The 23,246-nt window shown below is 33.5% G+C and overlaps 1 protein-coding gene across 1 annotated transcript in view; it reads left to right on the top strand.

Moving 5' to 3' along the window:
• The first annotated feature begins 3,396 nt into the window (after positions 1-3,396).
• Positions 3,397-23,246, top strand: part of LOC106468123 (hydroxysteroid dehydrogenase-like protein 2) — a 22,777-nt gene continuing 2,927 nt past the window's right edge. Inside the window, exons 1-7 of the mRNA XM_013928535.2 lie at positions 3,397-3,623; positions 9,737-9,900; positions 11,947-12,160; positions 14,880-14,983; positions 20,527-20,628; positions 21,484-21,681; positions 21,999-22,196. Of these exons, the coding sequence (XP_013783989.1) occupies positions 3,610-3,623; positions 9,737-9,900; positions 11,947-12,160; positions 14,880-14,983; positions 20,527-20,628; positions 21,484-21,681; positions 21,999-22,196 (994 nt within the window). The 5' untranslated portion in view covers positions 3,397-3,609. The remainder of the gene's footprint in view (positions 3,624-9,736; positions 9,901-11,946; positions 12,161-14,879; positions 14,984-20,526; positions 20,629-21,483; positions 21,682-21,998; positions 22,197-23,246) is intronic.

Below are 23,246 nucleotides of genomic sequence, written 5' to 3'. Positions count from 1 at the left end.
GACATCAATATTACACATTCTTAGGTGTCTTATTACATCATTTATAACATTTGTAAGTACCTTACGTTACTTGCAGGTCTAATATCAATATCACGTTCTCAGATGTCTTATTCTAACATTTGTAGGTATCTTACGTAACTTGTAAGTTTCATCAATATTCTTTTTGGGTATCATTCTAGTAAACTTTCTCTGAACCCTCTCCAACAATTCAATGTCCTTTCTAAGGTAAGGAGCCCAAAACTGAGTACAATACTCCAAATGTTGCCTAAACAGTAACCTATATAATGAAATTATTAGACTTATTCAATATTTCTCTGTATATATATATACAACTTAAAATCCTATTTGCCCTGCCACTAATAACAGCATATATCTTGTGAAGCATTTTACACTATTTTCAAATGCTTCAAGGAATGAGAATTATGATGAGTCAATGAAATTCATCCATTTAATTAAGTGACAGATTTACTTGCCAGTTGGATGTGTACAATATTTGGAGAGTTGTAAGAATACCAAAGAAATTTGTATAAAAACCCATGTTTTGGGGCTAACAGTCAGTCTCTTGGTTCATATCAAGAAACCGTCAAACTTGCTCCTGGCGAAACTCATCTAGATGCTGCCTGATCCAATTGTGCCCAAGCTTAAAACATCACTGAAAATGTCTATACAAGTTTTTCACGCTCAAGCTCCTTGTAAGTATTTAGATTAAAAAAACTTATGTCTGAACATATTTCACTTAATTTGTAATAATAAATTTAATGGATATTATTGAAAGTTTAACTGAAGGACAATTATCGGCTCAGACTGAAGAATTTAGTAATGAAGCCTTTTCAAAATACCATCGATAATCTTGATGTAGCTGAGTGTCTTAATAAATTGAATTAAAGTATTGTTTGTGTTTTGAATCTCAGTCTCCGAGTCAATTTTTTATTCTAACTGTAAACTTCCTCGAGTTAGTGACTTGGGTACTCCACTCGCAACTGTAAATCTGGATTTTAAATAAATCTATTGATAACCGGATTTAAGTCGAACTACAAATGACTAGACAACACAACATCCGTTACACTTGGATGGCTCAACCAGAACACCAAGATCCATGACTTTCATAACACTGTTAAGGTTACTTCCATCGAAAGTATACTTACAATTCAAATGATATACCACAATCAATCAACCAGGTAGTAAAACTCAGACACACACTGAAGAACCCACCCTCAGGACTGTGCTACGACTTCGTCAATCCTAACACTCTGTAAAACTACAGATGTAATAAAGTTATGAAGAAGTGCATCAAAATGAAGAAGTTTGGCCTTAGAAAAACACAATTTTCATATTTCAAATCATATTTTAAATTATAATGCATACGATTAGTAGTAGTGTGGGAAAAACTATAAAGCTGGGTGATGTTTCCATTAAATTTAAAAAGCAGGCCTGATGTCTAAAGAATTGGTTGTTCAGTAGTTAGCTTTAAATGTGATCCGATCCCATACTCCTACAGTAAAGGGAAATTCATGTGGCTTGTTTTTAAAACGTTTAGCATAATTACTTAGGAAGTTTCCAGAGGTTAGATTGTTTACCAAACGTCTGTCTACTCAACTGATGAGAATGGAAACACTTATAAATTCTATATATTGTGCGCATAGTTCTCCATCATTTGTAACAATTTGTACGTTTGAAGTGATGTATCTGTGTAATGAGCGATGCTGCATTATTATATACACCCCCAGTGGCACAGCGGTATGTCTGCGGACTTACAACGCTAGAAACCTGGTTTCGATACCCGTGGCGGGCACGGCACAGATAGCCCTTGTGTAGCTTTGAGCATGATTGAAAACAAACAAACAAAGCATTATTATAATATAAATAGTTGCTTTGTTTCTTCTCAAAGGCAAAAACAATTATGTTCTATGTAATACAGGACAGAAACATTCCTACGGGCAGAGGAGACGTTACTTATTAGAGAACAATGAATGGGAGTTGTGACGTAAGTATGTCCCCGCAATTGTGAGGGGGCCCGAGCAAAAGGGGGTCAAAATCATAACTACAATTATAGGGAAATAAATGTAGATGGCGTAATATCTTTTTACGGAGGAGGCACTCTTTTGTAGTTACGCCACCGGGTGAGAGCAACTAGAATAAGATAATGTTAACAACTGGACCACGTATTGTTGCCTTAACAGTGTGGAAACCGAATAACCACGAATTTGTAATAATTTTCTATTGCTATAGAAGGTCGAAAACCCGTGACATGACTGCATATCACAGTAGCCTAAGAGTTGGTAGTGGGTGTTGTTGACTATCTGCTTGCCCTTTAGTATATCAAGAATAGGGATGGCTAGAGCAGATAACCCTTGTGTAGCTTTACGCAAATATCCAAAACGAACATTGCTATTTTATTGTTGTTAGAAGTGCTAATTAATTTAAGTGACTTGCGTTATACACACACACACACACATATATATATTGTTGCGTCAGCGAGGTCACGTGACTAGTATCTCGCCACGTCCTTCTCGAACCTTCATGAATGATCTAGCGTTTACTAGATATGTGTTAGTCTTCTATATATAAGTCGGTCACAACGTGACGGGAACAATATGTGTGTAATTGAACTGCGGAGGTAATGAGTAAGAATATTGTTGAGCACGTGAGAAGTTCGTTGTGAGTTATAGCGTTTGTTAAAGAACGGCTGTTGAAATTAAGTGTATCGTAAAGTTGTATTCGGAAAGAATAAACCAGTTTTATTTAAGAAAGGACTTGTGTCGCTAAAGTTTCGTCGGAACAAATTTACGGAAAATGAACTAACGAACGGAGACGTAACAATATCACTGTTCTCTGATCTCACCTTTCTGAAGAAGTAAAAGTGTAAGTAAAATTTGATAATTTTTTTCAATTGTTTCACATAAATGAAACTTTCATTAATTTTATTTCTTTTTACTAAACAATTAGATCCACTAGAGATAGTTGCTCGATTGTAAATCCGAGGATCAGTGGTTCGCGGTCCATTGCCGCACAAACACGCAATTCGCACTTTTGCGTTATAAGGGGACGATTAAATCCTACTATTTGTTGTCTAGCTGCCTAATCTACTCTATCAGTTCAAAATTAGGGACGTATAGCCCAGATAGCTTGTGTGTAGTTTGCTTGAATTTTCGAAACAAACCAAACTAAAGTAGCTTATGAAAACATTCAAATTAGCCTAATTTTTATGAAATATTCTTGCTCATCAGAGTAACTTTAATTTCGCGTGTCTTAATTTTCATATCTCAAATAATCGTATTTTAGTAAATTCGTAAATAAAAAATAAAGGTTATATTAAGTAAAAAATTTTGTTGTGAAAATTTTTCATTTTTTTTTTATTTATTCGCACGTTTGGAAATATTTTAAGATGGCACTGTTATTTGTATTAACTGCCAGTGGACCCTGAGTGGAGTTTGAACTGTGACGGGAATTCATATTAACTATTGGTGGATTACGTGTTACCTAGGGGGTGGAAGGTGAAAAAGAAAAAATCGGACTACAAGTAACGTTTGCAAAGTTATTAAGGATTTAACGTAGTTTGATTTGTTTTTTACAATTTAATCATTAAATAATATTGCTTCATTAACAATAATGTTGAATACTGGGTAAGCTACACCACTTTTAATTAGTGTTATTACTATGTTAGCATACCTTCTAAAATTTAATTGTAATTTAACCAAGTTTTAACTTATAGTTTTACCAGAGACGTTTATTAATGTTAGTATTATTCTGGTTATACGTATACTCATAGTCATATTGTAACAAAAGTTAGTGTAAAAAAAATTAAGCTGGTCTCAAGCTAAATGAATTTGAACTATAATATGGTATAAGTTTGACTAGGAATCAAGTAAACTAGGTACACTTCATGTACAAGATTCCTTGTGCGACATCCAGTTGAACAAGTAGTAGTGATAATTTAGAAATATGTACCGATATATTTGGAACGTTAAGTGATTAACTAAGTTTCGGTTTGTTGTGCCAAAGCAGCCTTCATCAGTTCATGATCATCAGAGACACAAAACAAACGATACATTAAAGCTCACTCAATTATCAAACAAGTTAGCGGAACGTAATGACAGATAAGATTCTTAAATTAAATTGGAAGTTGGTGATATATATAATATAGTTAAAAGATAAATAGTTTGAATTAAAATACAAAAGGCCATATAACTGACTAATATTACATTACAGATATCAACTTGGGATAATCTGTTTCTTCAAGACTATACTTGCACACCCACTTCCAAGAAAAAGTAAACAAACTTAAAATAAATGTATAATTACGTTTTAAAGAAATTATCCATTTCCACTCTTAAACTTTTGTAAACAGCCAACATCCACTACTGTCATAACTGGAGCCTAGCCTATCTTTTTCCAAATCTTAAATTTGTGTACTCTCATCATATTGGTTTCAGAATGTAGTACAAAGAAATTAAGAGCCTTTATCCTGTTGATCCACAGAATGCTTGTGTAAGGTTGAATAGGATCACCTTTTAACCTCTTTTTTTTTTTATCAAAATAAAAGAGAATATATTCCTACTAGATTATCTTCCTGTCCCTGGGATTGTCATAGTGGCCCACCTTTGAACTATTTTTTCAATAAAACAATATCCTTTCTTAGATAAGGAAACCAAAATTGCACACATTATTCCAAGTGAGACTTAATTAGTGAATTGTGTAAAGAGTTAACTACCCCTTTTGATTTGTAGTCAATATATCTATAATTACATCCCAACTTTGTGTTAGCTTTATTATTAGTGAAAGAGTACTGGTTCTGTATCTTGAGTGATTTATATACCACTGTAGGAAGATAATTTTTTCAGTCATGCTACAGAGAGAGTTCCCATCAATATTAACCCTTTCACTGGGGCTGGAAAGTATATTTCCTAGCCGCAGTGAATGGGTTAAAAGTACGATTCAAGTTTTGACAACCCAAGTACATTTACCTTGTATTTACTATAATTAAAGACAACTTGTTACCTGATTATCCAAGTTAACCTATGGCTAACAATTCACCATTTGAACCTTCAAGGCTGTCCTTTCATCCCCTCACTGAAGAAAAGTAAAAATTTAAACCCAACCTTTAGTTTTCAAGAAATTATCGAATTCCCTCTTAAACTCCTATAAAGTGCTGACCTCCAATGCGTAAGTTGATCACCCTGTTGTAAAATTAAAATGATCATAACTAGAGTCTAGCCTGTTTTCCCCAAATCACAAACTTGTGTCTTCTCATCCTATAGTCTTCAGTATACAGCACAAAGAATTTGAATGCTTTTTTTTTTTATTATCCCCCGGATAATCTTGTAAACTTCAATAAGTTCAATTTTTACCCTCCTTTTCTCAAGAGAAAGTAAGTTAGTGAAAAAATCTGAACCTTTCCCTGTAAGATAACTTTTAACTTCTAGAATCTTTCTAGTAGCCCTCCATTGAACCTTTCCATTAATTCTGTATTCTTCCTTAGATAAGGAAACCAAAACTGTACACAGTATTTCAAGTGCAGCCTGACTAGTGATTTATATAGAGAATAATAAACTCTTTTGATGTGTAATCATTGTGTCTTTAAATACACGTTAAAGTTCAATTGTCTTTACTACTATCAACAGTGTACTGCTTTGATGGCTTGAATGATTTATCCACCGTTTTGTTTAGATCCTTTTCTTCAGTCACTCTATTGAGTTAGTTCCCATAAAACATGTGATCCAAATTATGACTACCTAGATGCATTACCTTGCATTTTTTATAATTAAAGGTCATTTGCCAATTATTTGTCCAACTTACCAATTGATTCAAGTAATTTTGTGGTATTTCAAAATCCTCAATAAAGCTAGAAATACCCGAGAATTTAATTAATCATTAAACTTTACAGATTCTCTGGTTATGTTCTTTATCAGTGCCATTTATGTAAATAAGAAAAAAGCTAAGGCCCATAGTGAATCCTGGTACACACCACTAGCACTGCAATAAGTCTAGTTTGACTGCTTATTTAGATTAATTATACTTGTATGTTGTTTTTATTATTTTCCATCATAACTTGGCAGCATTTACATCAAAATTTCCACTAATTGTAAATATTTTAATGGGAACATTCCTCCAAACCTCCCAAGTTTCTGTTTGTCTTTTGCCTGGTACATTACTGATAAGTTTATTTAACTTTTAACTTTGGCCCCATTATAAACACAATTTAGTTCTGACAACTAATTTATTGTCCTTATAATGACATTGTTACTTTTGTGAGTATGTCATACATTTTCAAATAAAATTAACAAAGCTAGAAAATGCTCAGTTTCAAGCATTTCTCCTAACTTGTCAGGGTACAGGTTTTGAAAGCTTATGCTTATTACCCCTAACATTCACTTCACCATTAGGCATTACTAACTTTCTCAGCCCCCAAAATCATACAATTCCTACTTTTTGTATATTCAAGCTGCTAAAAAATGTTATCGAGGCTTCAAAACTTTTAATCAAGGAACATATTTTACATTGTAATATATGTGGAAGTGAACACTTGCATAAAACAGAGACTATGATAATTTCTATGAATTACAACCTCTTCCAAGTCATGTTGTACTTCATTGTAGCAGTTCACTGAATACATGAGATTTTCATTGCTAAGCATGAGTGTGTAAGTAATGAATGAAATTCATGAGGGTTTACAAGTTTCTAAAAGGGATTAAATCACAATGTATTAACATTATGAGGGGTGTACATCAGATATTTATGCTCTTGGTTCTTTGTAACTTCTCATTTTCAGTAATGACGTTGATAAAGTAATAATCAGTAAATTGGTTAAACTTGCATATATTAAATGGGTATTTGAAATTGTACTAAAGATGCTTACACTTTGCAATGAGATTTAGACAATTTGGTGAGCTGGTTTAATACCTGGAGATGTCATTTAATCTTCATTAAAGTTATGTATGTTTGTTATCATGAAATTAATTATTTTTACAGTCTTGCTGGTGAAACTCCAGCAGAAATCAATAAGAAAAAAAAAGATCTGGGCCTAGCTATAAAGGGCTAGACTTAGTTAAAATGTTATGTTAATTTTTGTTCACCTTATTTTACTCTTATCATCCATGGAAGTTTTTTTTTCAGTTACTATAATTGATGTAAATATGTGGGGTGTATAAAGAGTTAGGAGAGATGATTAGCTGAGATGATTCAAGGTTTGGAAAGGTTATCATGTCAGGATAGGATGAAATATGCCATGTTTCTGCTGGAGAAAAGAGCTTGACTGATGATGAGGTGCATAATTAATGTTCTTAAGATTGTGATAAAATGTTGGAATTTATAAGTCCAGATGATTGTTTTTAAAACAAATTTGAGGGTAGCAACACTACAGGACATACTCAGACAAACTCCAGTTAAAAGTTACTTTTCTAACATAGTTGATTTGAGAAACAGTTTACATTTCAAGTGTGGTAGAAAATTTATGGAGCTTAAAAGCAGATTAGATGGGTAATTTGAAGATCACTAGAAAAGGGGTTTCTTTATGTATTTCGGAATAGAATAGTAGTAGAAAGTGGGATAGCTTAGATGGGTCAAACAGCTCCATATTATCCCTTTGAATTCAAATTACTTTTCCACAGATGATTTTGGCACTTTCTAATCTTTACACATTGCAGCCAGACTCTTATTTAATGCTCTTCTCAATAATCACAGTTTGGAAGTGTTTCTATTAGTTTCTGTGTCCTTGAGTGCATTATTTGTCATTTAAGAACATTTAGACAAGTCATTTTGGATGTACTAGAATCTGTGCAATTCAAAGACTTTAAAGCTCTAGAATTAGAGCAACTGCTTAAAATCTTAGCCATTTGAACATTTTTTTTTCTCAAGACTGTTAGAAATTATGGTGAGACTATTCATTTATGTTGTTATAAACTTAAGTAGTATTTTTATGAAACTTGCATGTAACAATCTTTAAAAGTGTGGAAATTTCTACCCCTGTATAAAAATTGTGTTGTAGATGTTTATATAGATAATTATATATACAGTGTTGTGACCAGAGAATGAATACTGTTTGTTTCTTTTGAATAAGCTATTCCACATGGATACATTTGGATAAATGTGAAACATTTACTTGAATGTACAGAATGTTGAGATAAAATACTAATTTTGATACTTTGGAGATTTTCAAGGAATATGCAAATTTTTATATGTTTGTGGATGAAGATGTTTTAGGAACTTTAAATATTTATATACTAGCAAGAAAAGATATATTTTTAATATAATTAGAGGCATGAGTAAAAGTGTGGTGGATATGTTTATTTTTTGTACATATTAAACAGTTTCAATCGAAAACTGGCCATTTCTCCATTTCTCAATATGAATATTACATATTTTCCATTTTAGTTTTGAGTATTAGAATCCATAAGTCACATTCTAACATGTTATTTTCAAGTGAAGATTACTAAGTACCTGTAATTTCTTTTATTATATTTTTGCACTTTTTCCAAGTTGAGCAACAAACTTCAAAATGTGTATTTAAATTTGAGATAACATGAAAAGGTTATATTTAAGTTAATATCAATGCAAATATTGCATCAACTCTAAACATTGTTTTATAAAACTTCAGTTCTTATTTTGATATGAACTTAATAACTGGAGAGGTTATTGTATGGGAGGGAAGTGAAAACCTTGATTTGTTTTAACTGGAGAGAAGAATTGTTCAAGGGGGAACACGAGTGAGATTTTTAACTTTGTTAGAAGTTTTAAATCCAGCTGCAAGCAGTAAAACAAATTTTACGATATGGAAAACTTAGCCATGACTCCAGTTGTTAAGGCAGTGTTACTTTTCTAAAAGGGATGTAAGCCTATAAAATAGTTTTCTTTCATGAGAGGCATTAGCTGCAACATGGAAGGAGCTAAAGAGGGAATTGGATAAGATCAGATGAGTAGTATCGTAGTTGAATATTAGAATACTTTCTATATGTAGCTAATAGATAGTTAGCAGTAGAAAATGGGACAGTCTAGATTGACCAAATAGACCATTATTATCCATTGGATGTACTTCCATTAGTGTCCATTGGGTTATTTTTTCAATACATTTTGAAATGGACATTATTCATAATACCAGAAAGGCATTTATTTATCTGTAGATGTTGATAGTTGAACATGTTGGTAATTAAAAAAAAATTTTTATCAGCAATGATGTTCCATTGGGTTACATTTATACATTTTTTATGATTAAAAAAAATTAAACCTGTGTGTATTTTTAAACTTGAATTTCCACCGTGGATTTTCTGTCTTATTCTTCTTTAAAAATTATGACAACACATCTTGTTCTTATATTGTCAGGACTTTAAAAGAATATTCAGAAGATCAGTCTTTCAGGCATTATGATAATAGTGTCATATTTTACAACAAACAAAAGAGAGGTTACTTTAGTATGTTTTTGATTTATTTATTTATTTTGAAAGGAAATAGCTAAGTCTTCCTTGTATAGAAAGCTGCAGTTCTCAGAAGTAACAACTTTTCTGTGAAATCAGTCTTACTTGGACTTTTCTTGCACATTATCAGACATATATAAGTAATAATGTTTTTTTTGTGTGTGCCTGTTTGTATATGTGTAAATGCTTATAACATTGAATTATATTTTGAACAAGGATTGCAATAAAATGAATGGAAATATCTTCAAGCAGGAATTTCAGTGTTAATGTAATAATTTTCAGTGAAGTTGTGAAACTGCTTGTATAGTAAATATGATTGTACTTTGCAGTAAACTAGCAGGTCATACATTATTCATCACGGGGGCTAGCAGAGGGATCGGTAAAGCTATAGCCTTGAAAGCAGCAAAAGATGGAGCAAACATCGCAATTGCAGCAAAAACAGCCGAACCTCATCCAAAACTTTCAGGAACCATTTACAGTGCAGCAAGGGAAGGTAGAATAGTTACGTGCATTAACTTGTCTTCATAGTAGAGCCAGGAAATTAACTCAATTAATTGACTCTCTAGCTATGAGCATTGATATGATTAAATCTGTTATTTCATGAAAATAATCAAAATTAGTATTTCCAATAGAACTAATTCTTAATCATTGGCTAATGTTACTTACTACATATTTTTGTGGTTGCTGTAAAGCTATTTGCAAATGAAAGAATCTTTATCTTAATCTAGACACAAACAATTAAAAGTAGTGATATGAAATAAACTTTTGCCTTCAAACACCTACAGAGTTTATCAGAGTGTAGAGCACATTCTTAAATAATTAATTGTTAATTAAGTATCAAACAGAACTGGGTGATTTATTAAATATAATTGATTACCAATGAGCATGAAAATTATTAAGAAATCAAAATTATTGTTTCTAATTATTATCATGTTTGATTATTCCAACAATTGATTAATCAAGTTTAGATTAACTGATTGTCATGAAAATAATTAACTAATCAAAATTAGTGTTCCTGATTATTATCATGTTTGATTATTCTAAAAACTGATTAAGCAAAGTTAGATTAATTGATTGTAATGAAAATTATTAACAAATCAAAATTAATGTTCCTGATTATTATCATGTTTAATTATTCCAACAATTGATTAATCAAAGTTAGTTTAACTGATTGTCATGAAAATAATCAGTTAATTGAAATTATTGTCTAATTACACGGGACTGTCAATTTAAATTTCCTAAAAGTTGTTTTGTTTTTAGTAAAGGATTTTTCATAATTCAGCTATGCTCATTTCAAAAATAATATTAATTTTTTTCTATCGCATGAAGATTTTTTACAAATTGGGAAGAAAAATATAACTCTTACTTACATCAAATTATTATTTCATTTACCACAATGAAAAATTGTTTATTATTATATTTGTTAAAAAAAATATAAACAAACTGAAGAAAGGGGAAGAACATTGATGTCAGACAAATATGAATTCTCATTCATCCTGATTTTTATGTGTGAAAATTACATCATTCAGTCTCAAAACTATGTGTTATGGTCTTTCTTTTATTTATTCTGTTATAACATTTTGTGAAAATTCTGTACGTTATGGAGAAAAATGGATATCATTTTCGGATTCAGCGTACAGGTATTACTGTAGAACATGTAAAAATTGCAAGAAAATAAAACCATCGCAGGCCTGTGTTATTATTAATTTTGACTATTTCAACAATTGATTGATCAAAGTTAGATTAATTGTTTGTCACAAAAATAATAAACTAATTGAAATTAGTGTTTCTGATTATTATTGTTTTTGATTATTCCGAAGATCCAACTAAGTGAAATATTACCGTTATGTATGTTTGCTGTTAGCTACATAAAGAGCTAACTGTACATCTGCTCACTGCAGCTATTGAGACCCGATTTTAACTTTATTAGTTGTTTTTTTTTCTACTTAAAGTTCATTCATCTCTGAAATAAAGTGCTTGCCCCATCTTTGTTATGCAAAACTACAAAAGCTCTCTCTCACTGTCACTAATTTTGAACTGCTAACTAGAGAGAGGGTAACTAGATGGCAGCACCAAACTACAACTTTTTGTTTTGCTTATATTCAAGGGTGGGGGTGAAACAGATATTGTGTTTTGAGGAACATTGTACTAATTGATTAAACAAATGTAGTCAATTAACAAATACTACTAACCATCCAGCTCCGCTATCAAATGAACAATTACTCTTGAAAATTTTATTGAAATGCCAAATATTTTGATATGAAAAGTTCAATTAGGTTACTTTGTTTTCAGTGCTAAAACATCACAATAAGTTTATCTTTTCTTGCACTTTTTGCATTGTTAAAGATTCTTATGAAAAAGTAAGTGATTAATAAAAAAAATTATATTTTCACTTTCTTAATTTATTAAAATGTCTTACTCAAAATTTGTAGCAAAACAGTTTTCAACCTTTTGTTCTATTTCTTAAATACTTTAGTGGCTAGATTACAATATTGTTGATGTATACCAGGCTAATTAGAATATTGTTGTTTGTTCTTAGTTGAAGAAGCTGGAGGAAAATGTTTACCCTGTATAGTAGATATTAGGGATGAAGAGCAGGTGAAAAGTGCTGTAGAAAGTACTGTCAAGGAGTTTGGTGGAATTGACATCCTCGTCAATAATGCCAGTGCCATAAACCTAACTGGAACTCTTGAAACTTCGATGAAAAAATATGATTTGATGCATCATATCAATACAAGAGGAACATTTTTGACGTACGTTTGTTATATTGTCATTACTTTCTGTCTCATTTATGTATTAATATCCTGAGTAATTCCTCATTCCCGTTAAGATATTGCAGCCAGAGAAATGTTTTTACTTGATAAAATAATTTACCATATAGGTTGTTAAAAAGATGCATATATGTTTTGTTTTTTCTCTCTCTCATATGTTAATGATCTATATACTGGAACTTGTTTAGTCATTTTGCTACATAATCTCTAAACTCTGTAGAAAGACATTGTTTTTTACATAGCTATTTCTTTTCAGATTTGTAATCTGTAATAATAAAAGAGCCTGTCTGCATGTGTGACCACCATAACCCCAAGAGAAAAGAACCTGAAACTTTGCAAACATACTAAGGGGATTCTGAGGGTGTGCACCTGAGTATTGTTTTTTAGATTTGACTGAAAAAAAATTTGGTCAAATATTTTGCCCTATAGCCCTTAAGCCTCATAATTCTGTTTTCTGAAGGTCTGTAGAAAAGTGAGAATTAGAACAAAAAAATACTGAATGAATGAACAACTTGTGGAGGTTTTCTGCCAAATACTCTTTTTCAACACAAACATGAGAAGAAAAGTACAAACTGAGAATTCAAAAAAAGTTGAATTGAACTAAGTTTTGTAAATGGCAACAAACAACAGGAAGAAAAGTATGAATCAGAGAATAATGGAGAATTCAGAGAATGAAAATAATTCAAATAAAAACATGGGAAGAAGAAAACAAATCTGAGAAGCTAAATTAAAAATATGTTTTTTTAAAAAAAAGTTGAATTAAGTATGAGAAATAGCAACAGACAAATCAGTTAGAATTGTCACAGTGGTGTAGCTATAGAAGTAATTAAGATAATGAAGATGCTTGACTGGTACACAGGGGTGGATTTAAGCCTAAATGCCTAGTCAGCTAAAAAAAATAGAGCCTAGCAGGCTCCATACATACCAATATTATACATCAAGTGAAAGCAAATAATTTCAACAGATAGCTGAATAAATTGATATACTTGATAAATAGAATAGAGTTAAAGTAATGTATTTCTAAAAAGCATTATATATATAAAGGGGTCTGGCCTAAAGAGGAGCCCGGTCAGTTTTAGCTGACCATTAAATCTACCCCTGCTGATACACTGAAGCCTCTGTGAATTATGAGAATCCCACAGTGGAGCATGGGTATTTTATGCTAGTAATTGATAATTGGCATGTGGTTAGCTTGCATGATGAGTTCTTCAAACATTGTTCAGTAAAATTATACTGAATTTACCCTTAACTAATGGATATATTCATTTGTCACTAGAAGTCTGATGTACAGCTGTAAGGAATGTTTTTTGTTTTGTTTTTTGATCATATGAACATTCTAGATTTTTTTCCATTACCACTTGCTCATTGAAATGTTTTAGTTGAACAATGTGGTACAGCTAACAGTAGCACATGTGTGTTGTTCCACCAGCATGCAGCAATATATTCTTATTGAGTGACAAGAATAAAAAAAGATCTAATCAGTTTCTAACTTACTAGTACTATTAACATAGTGTACCAAAATATAAATTATGTCCATACCTCTGTTTATGAAGTTACAAACTTGCTTAAACAGAAAAAGGTTGTTTTTTTTGTAGAACTAGTGAACTTTGAATCCATTCTTTGAACTTTATTTTAAACATTTAATTTTTATAAGTATTGAAGAGAAAATATCTGTGTGAAAGTCCTAAATTTCGGTGTTGTGAAATATGTACCAGACCCCATGATTGTCGAAAGAAAGATGGTCAGAAATAGTCGTATCTTATCTGTTTCCATTCATATAAGGGATTTTTTCCAATGTTTTTATGTAAAAAGAGAGAGCAAAAGTACCTTATGACCATAAAAGATCTAAAATGATAAGTTATTTGATTGCTCTGTGTAAACACAGTGACCACATTGAACCGAGCAGCTCTTTCTGTCAAACCTAATTGAACAGTAAATGTTCAGACAAAGACTTAAGTCTAGCCTTTGTACAATAGTAGATGTTATAGAAGTTGACCTAACATCTGTCACAGTTTCTATAAAAAAAATTAGTTAACTGAATAAACATGCTGAAGCAACAGGGCAACCTTTTAGAAAATCTAGTTTAATGTGAGCCAGGAATGGTTAGGATGTCGAGAGTACATGGTTTGAATACCATTTATAAAAAGGAAATAATAAGACAGTTTTTTGCTTCACACTTTGAGGTCATGAATATGCTGTAAGAATGAGGGTCAAGTCTCACTATCTGATTATAGTACCCCAGGAATTGATGGTACAAAATTAGAGATGGCTGGTGTAAGTAGCACAAATATCCAAAAGAAACAAGACTTTAATTTTTTTTTAAACTGTTGGATCATTATAAAAATGAAACATGGTGAATTATAGATCAGACACTATCGTACGATGAAACATACCACATCCATTATATCTATGAAAAATGTCTATCAACAGTAATGAATTTAGATTCAGAAGTGGTATTTAATATACGTAACGTCAGTACTGTTGTGTCATATCCATTGTTTCATAACATAAAATATGTCGTAATATTTATGTTACTATAAGAAATCAATACTGTATTGACTTATAAAACTACTGTTAATTTCCCAATCTCCCTATATCTCAAACTCAGATTGAGCTGTTTGTGGCCAGTATACAATATTTAAAATTAAAGTTCTGGTGATTTACTTAAGTTTCTCTAATGTTTTTTCTTCTACTACTATAGGTCCAAGCACTGCATACCCTACTTAAAGAAGTCTTCCAACCCTCATGTTCTAAATTTAAGTCCTCCACTAAACTTTCAACCGAGGTGGTTTAAAGATCACGTTGGTAAGTGTTTTTTTAGACATGCTTGTTTGTGATTACCCTGACATACGAGTTTGTGTTTGTTTGTTTTTCTAATTCAGTGTAAATACTTTTCGTCCAAGACATTTATTAAACAAAATATACATGCACCATGACTTTAGTCTTGTGTCTATTGATTTTTATATTGATTTAAAATGTTATTCAGACTATACTTAAAAACTTTTGTGAACACTCACTATTAAACTAACTTTTATCTATTGTTCATTGTTCAGAACAGTGCATAAAAAATCCAGTCTGCTGCCACTTCCAGACTATAGATATAACAGCACAGTGATCAGTCATATATAATTAGTGAGACCAATATATAATAGGACTACATGGAAAAATGGTTTAACAAAGATGGGATTTTATTTTACTGACTTTATCTCTAATATAGTTAAAGTAATATCTTATATGACTTCATGGCAAATGATTTAACAAATATGAGAATCTGATACTATCCCCCCCCCCCCCCTTAGCGCACCAATCTATATACCCCATCAACTTCTCAGCATTTTTAACATATACATATCATGTGACTACTCTCTACCAATAGTAGTGTGTCACCTATGTTGATGCAGGTAGATCCCTATGCTATTCCCACTCGATCCTCACTTTCAATGGCACTACATTGTTTAGAAGTGTGTTTTTTCACGTGTGACTACAGTTTCTGATTGTGCTTCATTGTCATTTCTAACAGTTTTATTTTTCTGTTTTTGAATTCAATTGTTTAAACAATTTTGCAATAGAATTTGTTTCTTGTTTCTAAGTGAACTTAGTATGAATTTGAGTATATTGGAAATGGAAATTCCTGTGACGGTTGACAATGCAAATGGTATGACTTCCCAGGACTCGGGTTTGACTTTATATGCAGAAAAAGTACAAGCCTTAATTCGCAGGGAGCTAGAGTCATATGTTCAGCTGGAAATTTCTTCTCCTTTTCAACCTGAACATGTTTCTGAGGAAAAATATCGTCATGGTGCAGAATGATTGGACTCTTTTTTTTTTTCTTTTTTTCCCAGCACCTTCTTATTTTTGTCATTCACAATAAACACCTATTCAGGAGATTTCACCTCCCATCCCTTTTTCTGATAAAGGGGGAGAAGGCCATTCTTACCCCCACTCAATATTTTGTTTATTTGGGGGTTTGCTTCAATTGCAACCTCAGTCAGGTCTGGCTATCTTTGGGATATGGAGCGAGTGGTCAACAAGGCCTTCACCTCACATCGCGAGAGTTTCTATCTCATTTGGGGATGTGGGCTTCCTTGGAAGCTCTCATTCCCATGGGTTGAGCTAATGTGTATTTACTTCAGTGGACACTCCTTGATCAGTGGGACTTCTCCTTGGACCACCCTGTTACCCTTCTTTTCACAACAAGGGCCAACTTGGCTTGGTGGCTTGACAGGGACCAGACTACAGAGTGATTCTGCTTCCTTCACCTTGTGTGGACTTACATCTGTTCACAGACACATCTTTAGACGGTTGGGGTGCTTACCTAGACTCTAAGGATATTTGTAGTCTCTGATTGGCCAAGGAGTCTTCTTTCCATATTACAGGGTGCATATGCATCCTTGAAATAGATAATGGAATTTCAAGGGCTTGAGAGTGCTTGAAAAGGGGTCTTTTTTTTTTGCAAAAGTACTTGAAAATATTATACTAGCAGAATACATTGATATATCTAACTTTAATGCATGTTGCAGAGTTGAGCGCAATAAATGGTCTTTCTTTTCTTTTTAGTGTTGAACAAATAAATAGGAATTTTATAAAATGTCAGTAGAATCCAATTGATTTTGATGTAGATTTGAGCTTCCAAAAATTGTTGGAGAAACATTCTGAGAGTGCTTAAAAATCCATGAAAAGTGCTTGAAATTGATCCGAGCAATTCAGTATTAACCATGATATCCATATTCTCAAACTTATGGCGGTTCATGAGCTTTGTCCCACTTCCTTCATCTCCTGCAGGTGGTTATGGTACACTCCAACAACTTCTGTGTGTTCACTTATATCACCAAGTAAGGTGGTATTAAATCCAGGTTTCTGTGCTTTCAGACCCTGGATCTCCTTTTTTTTTGGTGCACAGTCACCACATTATGGTCTTAGCTTGCCATGTTCTTGGTGCCCTGAATCTGGTTGCAGATCAATTACCTCATCCCAACAAGATTCTCCCCATAGAGTGGTCCCACAATCCTCAGGTCTTTTAATGGATGTCTTCTGAGCTGGAAACACCTCATATCAATGCTTTTGCCACCTATTGTAACACCAAACTTCCTTCCTTTTGATCTCCTGTTCCATACCCACTAGCTCTGGGGGTGGATACATTTAGTCAAAATTGGAGGGGTTTTCACCTCTATGCTTATCCTTCTATTCGACTCTTCTCCAGAGTTCTATTCCTAATCCAAACTACTCCATGTCTAGTCCTACTTGTGTCTCAGTATTGGCATGCAACCATGGTTCCCTCTGCTCCGACTTTTACTTGTACATCCTCCCTTACCCTTACTTCTGTCTCAGTCTCTACTCCATCAACCTTGGTGGGACATTGTTCATCCAGATGTCACCACAATCTGTCTTCATGCATGGCTTTTGTCAGGTCCATTGCCTCAGCCCAGTGACTGACTCCATATGTTGCATCTTTCCTTTCTTGTTCCTTCAGACTTTCTTTATGTCCATTTATCAAAGGCGATGGTCGACCTTCTGTCTTTGGTCTATCTGATATGGCTTCTGTCCTTCCCACCCTTCTTTTCCTCATCTTTCCAAATTCATCACCTGGTTGTTTGACAAAGGCTTTTCCACTTCGATCATGACTAGCTATCAGGTGGCCTTGTCAAACACCTTCCATTTCTCCAAGTTTCATAAGGTTTTGTCTTTCCCCATCATTTCCCTCCTTTTCCGCTCCTTTTGAGTCATGCATTCTCCATGTTCTTTTGATTTTCCTGGTTGGGATATCAATGTGGTCCTTTATGCCTTTTCATGTCCTTCTTTTGAACCTCTGTCTATGTGTTCCACATACCATCTCTCCCTCAAGACCTATTTCCTTCTCTTCCTTGCTTGTGAATGTTGTCAATGAGATATTTATGCCACTAACATTACCTGCATCCTCTACCATTCCTCTTGTGTCATCCTAGATCCTGACCAGTTCTTCTTCTTTGAGACCTATACTGCCACTAATGATGGTTTGGTTTTCATACCCATTTCCTTACCTTCATTCACCCACCTGTACTCCCATTCTGATCCTGATCGGCTTCTTTGTCCAGTTTGCTTCTTATATGTTATGTGGCACGTACTGCTTTCTTTAGGGATTCACATTCCCGACTTTTTATTCCCTGGAAATCTTTTGTTTCCCTTGATCTATCCCCTGTCATGCTAACTGGTTGGGTCTGTCAACTTGTTAGGCTGTCATATTTGGACTTATCCATGGTAAGTTGCCATCTCCACAACGTTTTTTCTCATCAAATTCATAATATCACCATGTTTTTGGTTGTTCTCCTTCACCATTCAGGCCAGAATGTGGATTACTCCCAATACCTTCATCACTCATTATCTATACAATCTAACTGTATCTTCTTCAAGTGGATATTGTCTCCCTCCCATGGCGATTTTATGCATATCCGTTCTCCTTTGAATGGGGTAAGTCACTTCCTATCATTTATATTTATATCTTCAGCAACCCTCATTTTTACCAATAATAATGTGATCCCACTCTGTGGTGGGTGTTGCCTTGTCAGGTGTGCTTTACCTACACTATTTACTGATTGCACTATAATGGTCACTGTAGAAATAGTGTTCTGCAAGAACATTGGTGGCATCCTGAGTGGTGTTATATATATATATATATACACACACACACACACACACATCCACTGGTGGCGTACCAAGCAATATATATATATGTGTGTGTGTTTCTAAATATCAGTAAGTTTGACTCAGTGGTGGACCGTCACTCATGGTCTTCATAAGTAAACCAGAAGGGGATTTCTGCCCATCCCTGCTGACCCTTTGATTGAATAAATTGGGGTTGGTCTGCATTTCAAAATAGGGAATCACAGATGGCCATTGCACTTTCCCCAGTGTGATGTTCGTCTGGACACCCACCATGTTTACTTCCCCTAATTTTTCCTCCATTGGAACATGGGAGTCCTTATCACTTCCCATTTTCTGTGGTGGTGGACCATGGAGGCTTCCTACTGAGGGAGTTTAGAAAGTTAATATACTATACATACTCATGATTATACACTCAGTGAGAAGAGGGCAAAGCTGGTTTCCCTCCTTCCATTTCCTCTGGGTGTTTTTTCCAAGGTGGACAGTTGTTGGATGGAGCAAATCCAGCCTAAGTGGGATCCTCCTCGTAATACTTGAAATGACATCACCCTGTTTCTTTGGTTGGGTGAATGATCCATGTCCTCCTCATAATTCCGGATGCAAAATGTCTCTTCCCTGCACTTACGGTTGAATGATTTATGATTGCTGCTTGTAATACCAGTTACTGATATTACTCTGTTCTAACGGTTGAATTGAGACAACACAATGACCCCATAATGCCAGATTCAATTTGTTGTTGAACTTGTTTCTGTGGTAGTTTTTGGGAGTTTGCACAGTTTTGGCCAAAAGCTAACTTCCTCTTTGTAATTTCAGTTTACTTGCGGTCCGGGCTGATGAGTATATGTAACATGATTCCATATGCCTTAACCACTATGTTTATGTTCTGCCCATATCAGATTCATTTCCTACTTCAATGGTGAAGAGCATACCTGTTCCAGCAGTGGTGCAATACCCCACAAGTGTGCTTCGTTTTCACCTTGGAGCACAACCGTTTATTATGGGTGGTCACTTTCCACTTAGTTTCAGTGATGTGCACCTAAACTGCCCCCCCCCCGGCCGATGTTCTTCTTTTGGAGCCTGCCAATTCTCAAAAGTGACGATTGAGTAGGAATAGCAGAGGTTGCTAGATGCACCAATATAGGTGGTGCAATACTATTGGTGGAAAGTAGTCACATGATATGTACATGTTTAAAAATGGCTCAAAATTGATGGGGTATATAGACTGTGCTGAGCACAAACATATTTCAGCAATGCTTAGAGGGCAGGAAAAGATCAAGAAAGATTTGTGAGAGGAGGAGGTAGGTAACAATTGGAAGTAAATTTTCAGTGTAAGAAAACTGTTAACATTCACTGGTATTAATTGTAATAAACAGGTAGGTTTTTAGGTCCACTACAGGAACTTTTTTTTAATTCTGGTTTTCATGCGAGTTTTTAAACAAACTTAAAAATTCTATAGAAAAGATTTTTCATATTTAATGTCATAGGTTTCATGAAAATCTGAGTGATTACAAAGTCAGATAGTAGTAACACTAGTTTAAGTGGTGTGCTTGAGCTATTAAATACATTTTACCACTAGTGTGCTCATTAACTAAATTTTGAGATGTATGTGTACTTATAAATTTGTCTTGAAACATAATGGAACAGTTTTTTTTCATGTTTTGCTAGATATAAAATTTTGAAATCATGAACTAAATATTTTTCTCTTTGTGTAGCTTATACAATGGCCAAGTATGGCATGTCATTGTGTGTATTAGGCATGGCAGAAGAACTGAGACCTTTCAAAATTGCTGTTAATGCTCTCTGGCCAAAAACAGGTGAGTTGCTAAACCTTATTATATTTACTAAGATTTCTAACTTGGTTAGACACAGAGCTAAAATGTAAATTCTTTAAAAAAATATTACCCTTCACGAACAAGATGTCATCATGGTGTTATTGGAGGTGATCATGCCAGCTGTATGAAAGTGGTTTATTTTTTTTAGGCTGAATGTAATTAAACTGTGATAATTCTTCCTGATTGTCATTAAAAGTCCTACTGAGTAAAGCTTTCCATGCTCAGAGTAATCACTGTGTTGTTTTCCATTACTGTATCAACCTGTTAAGTATAAAAGTATTCTGAGAAAGACATATGAAATGTTTGAAAATTAACTTAGTTTCAACATAGCTGTGTCTTCTTATCTTGACAGTAGCATTATGGTTTCTCAGACTCGTTATTTCAATAATCGATGAGATAAATGTTTTGTTAAAATGTTGGGAAAATATTTATTAGTTGTTAATATTGGTATTTTTTATGTTTTATGAATTTTTCCATTAACTGTTAGAAATATCCTGGTGATTAAGATTCTCAGCTCACAATGAATGAGTTGTGGGTTCAAACTCCTCTCACTGAACATGCTCTCCCTTTCAACCATGGGGGCATTATAACGTATAGGTCAATCTCATTATTTGTTGGTAAAAGAGTAGCCCAAGAGTTAGTGGTGAGTGGTGTTAACTAGCTCCCTTCTATCTAGTCTATCACTGCTAGATTAGGGATGGTTAGTGCAGACAGCCCTTGAGTAGCTTTGCAGGAAATTCAAGACACACAAACAAACTTTTAGATATATTCAAAAATTTTATTTAAATTTTATTGAAATATGTTGTTCTTTTTTAAAACTTTGAAAATATTTTCCAGCTATAATTACAGCAGCTATGGAAATGCTGGGTGGAAAAGAAATAGGCCAAAGCTGCCGAAAGCCAGAAATCGTGGCAGATGCTGCTTATGCTATATTAACAAGAAACAGTGACTCTTTCACTGGTAACTTTTGTATTGATGAATACATACTGAAAGATGCTGGTGTAACAGACTTGGACCAATATGCTGTATCACCAGGTATGTATCTTTGTACTTACTTGTGTTTATGGATGAATAAATAAATAAATATATATATATATATATGTATGTGTGTGTGTGTGTGTGTATACATATCAATTTGAACTTCATAAGTATTTTTCACATATGTATGCACTAATATAAAGAGTCATTCTAGGCCTAAAATCGAACATATTTTATACAAGAAGTGAGTGTCTTGATCATCATGCATTAACAAAGTTAGTTATTGTTGCAGTAGACCAGACGTTTTTGACTTACGAAATTTAGAAGAAGATTTTTATTTCAACAAAATTATCTGGAATGTTGTATTATTTTAGGTCATCCTCTTCTGCCTGATTTCTTTCTCAGTGATGAGGACTTGAAAACTTTTGACTCAGTTCCTGATATTAGTATTGAAAATTTAAAGCAACCTGATACAGACAAATCTTCAGAAAAAGTCTTCAGTAAAATTGAAGGACTGCTAAGTGAAGACATCGTTAAATCAACAGGCGGAATTTTTGTGTTTGACATCACTGGTAAGTTACCCTCTCCACAAGTGGAGAGTAAGAGTATATACCGTAAGTGAAACTATAATTAGTTCAGTTCCTGAGCTTTTAGTTTTCATATAAGATATAAGTTAACTGGATCTAAACTTACACACACACATGCATTATAAACAATTTCATGATAAGTATCAATTAGCTTAGTTGTGGGTTTAGTACATTTACAAAAATATAAAAAAATAATGGAGTCAAAGCAGCTTCAGTTTGATCATCAACATATATGTTTGGCTGGATGAAATCACGGGTTTAGAATGCCTGGACTTTGGATTTGAGGGTCTTCATCCATTACCACTCAAGACAAAAAATCTTATTCTGCACTTGGGCTCATGGGTATGCTATAACAGTGACAGTAAAATTTCACCGTTTGATTAGAATAACCCATGAGTTTGGCTGTAGGTGCTATTCACTAACTGCCTTTCCTACAAAACTAGGGATGGCTTGTGGAGATAGCCCTTGTGTAGCATTCAGCATGTATTTGAAAACAAACAGATTATCTTTTTTTTTTTCCCCACTCTCTTCACTATGTGTGTAAACTATATCAGTGCACCTTGATATCATCTGTAACACCCCATACCACTGTTCCTTCTGGCTTAAGCTTGGATTCTACTTGGCGTCACAATAGAAAAATATTTGAATCTTACTTTTGTTAAATAAAAGACCTATAGTCCCTATTATCAGGGCTGCTACAGTTGTTTGAAAGTATTAAAGGTATATTTTTAATGTTAATTGTAATAGAATTATCTTCTAAATATTGTAATTCACCATACGGGTGATGTTAAATGTAATATAATCAAGCTCTAACTAATGTTGTAATTCAACACATGGGTGATGTTAAATGTAATAGAATTAAGCTCTTATCTAAATTTTGTAATTGAGCATACGGGTAATGTTAATTGTAATAGAATTATCTTCTAAATATTGTAATTCACCATACGGGTGATGTTAAATGTAATATAATTAAGCTCTAATCTAAATTTTGTAATTGAACACACGGGTAATGTTAATTGTAATAGAATTATCTTC

This window comes from Limulus polyphemus, unplaced genomic scaffold (genome assembly GCF_000517525.1).
Source record: "Limulus polyphemus unplaced genomic scaffold, Limulus_polyphemus-2.1.2 Scaffold2880, whole genome shotgun sequence".
Taxonomy (NCBI): domain Eukaryota; kingdom Metazoa; phylum Arthropoda; class Merostomata; order Xiphosura; family Limulidae; genus Limulus; species Limulus polyphemus.
Note: the sequence above shows the minus strand (reverse complement) of the source record. Positions and strands in the feature narration are given on the sequence as shown.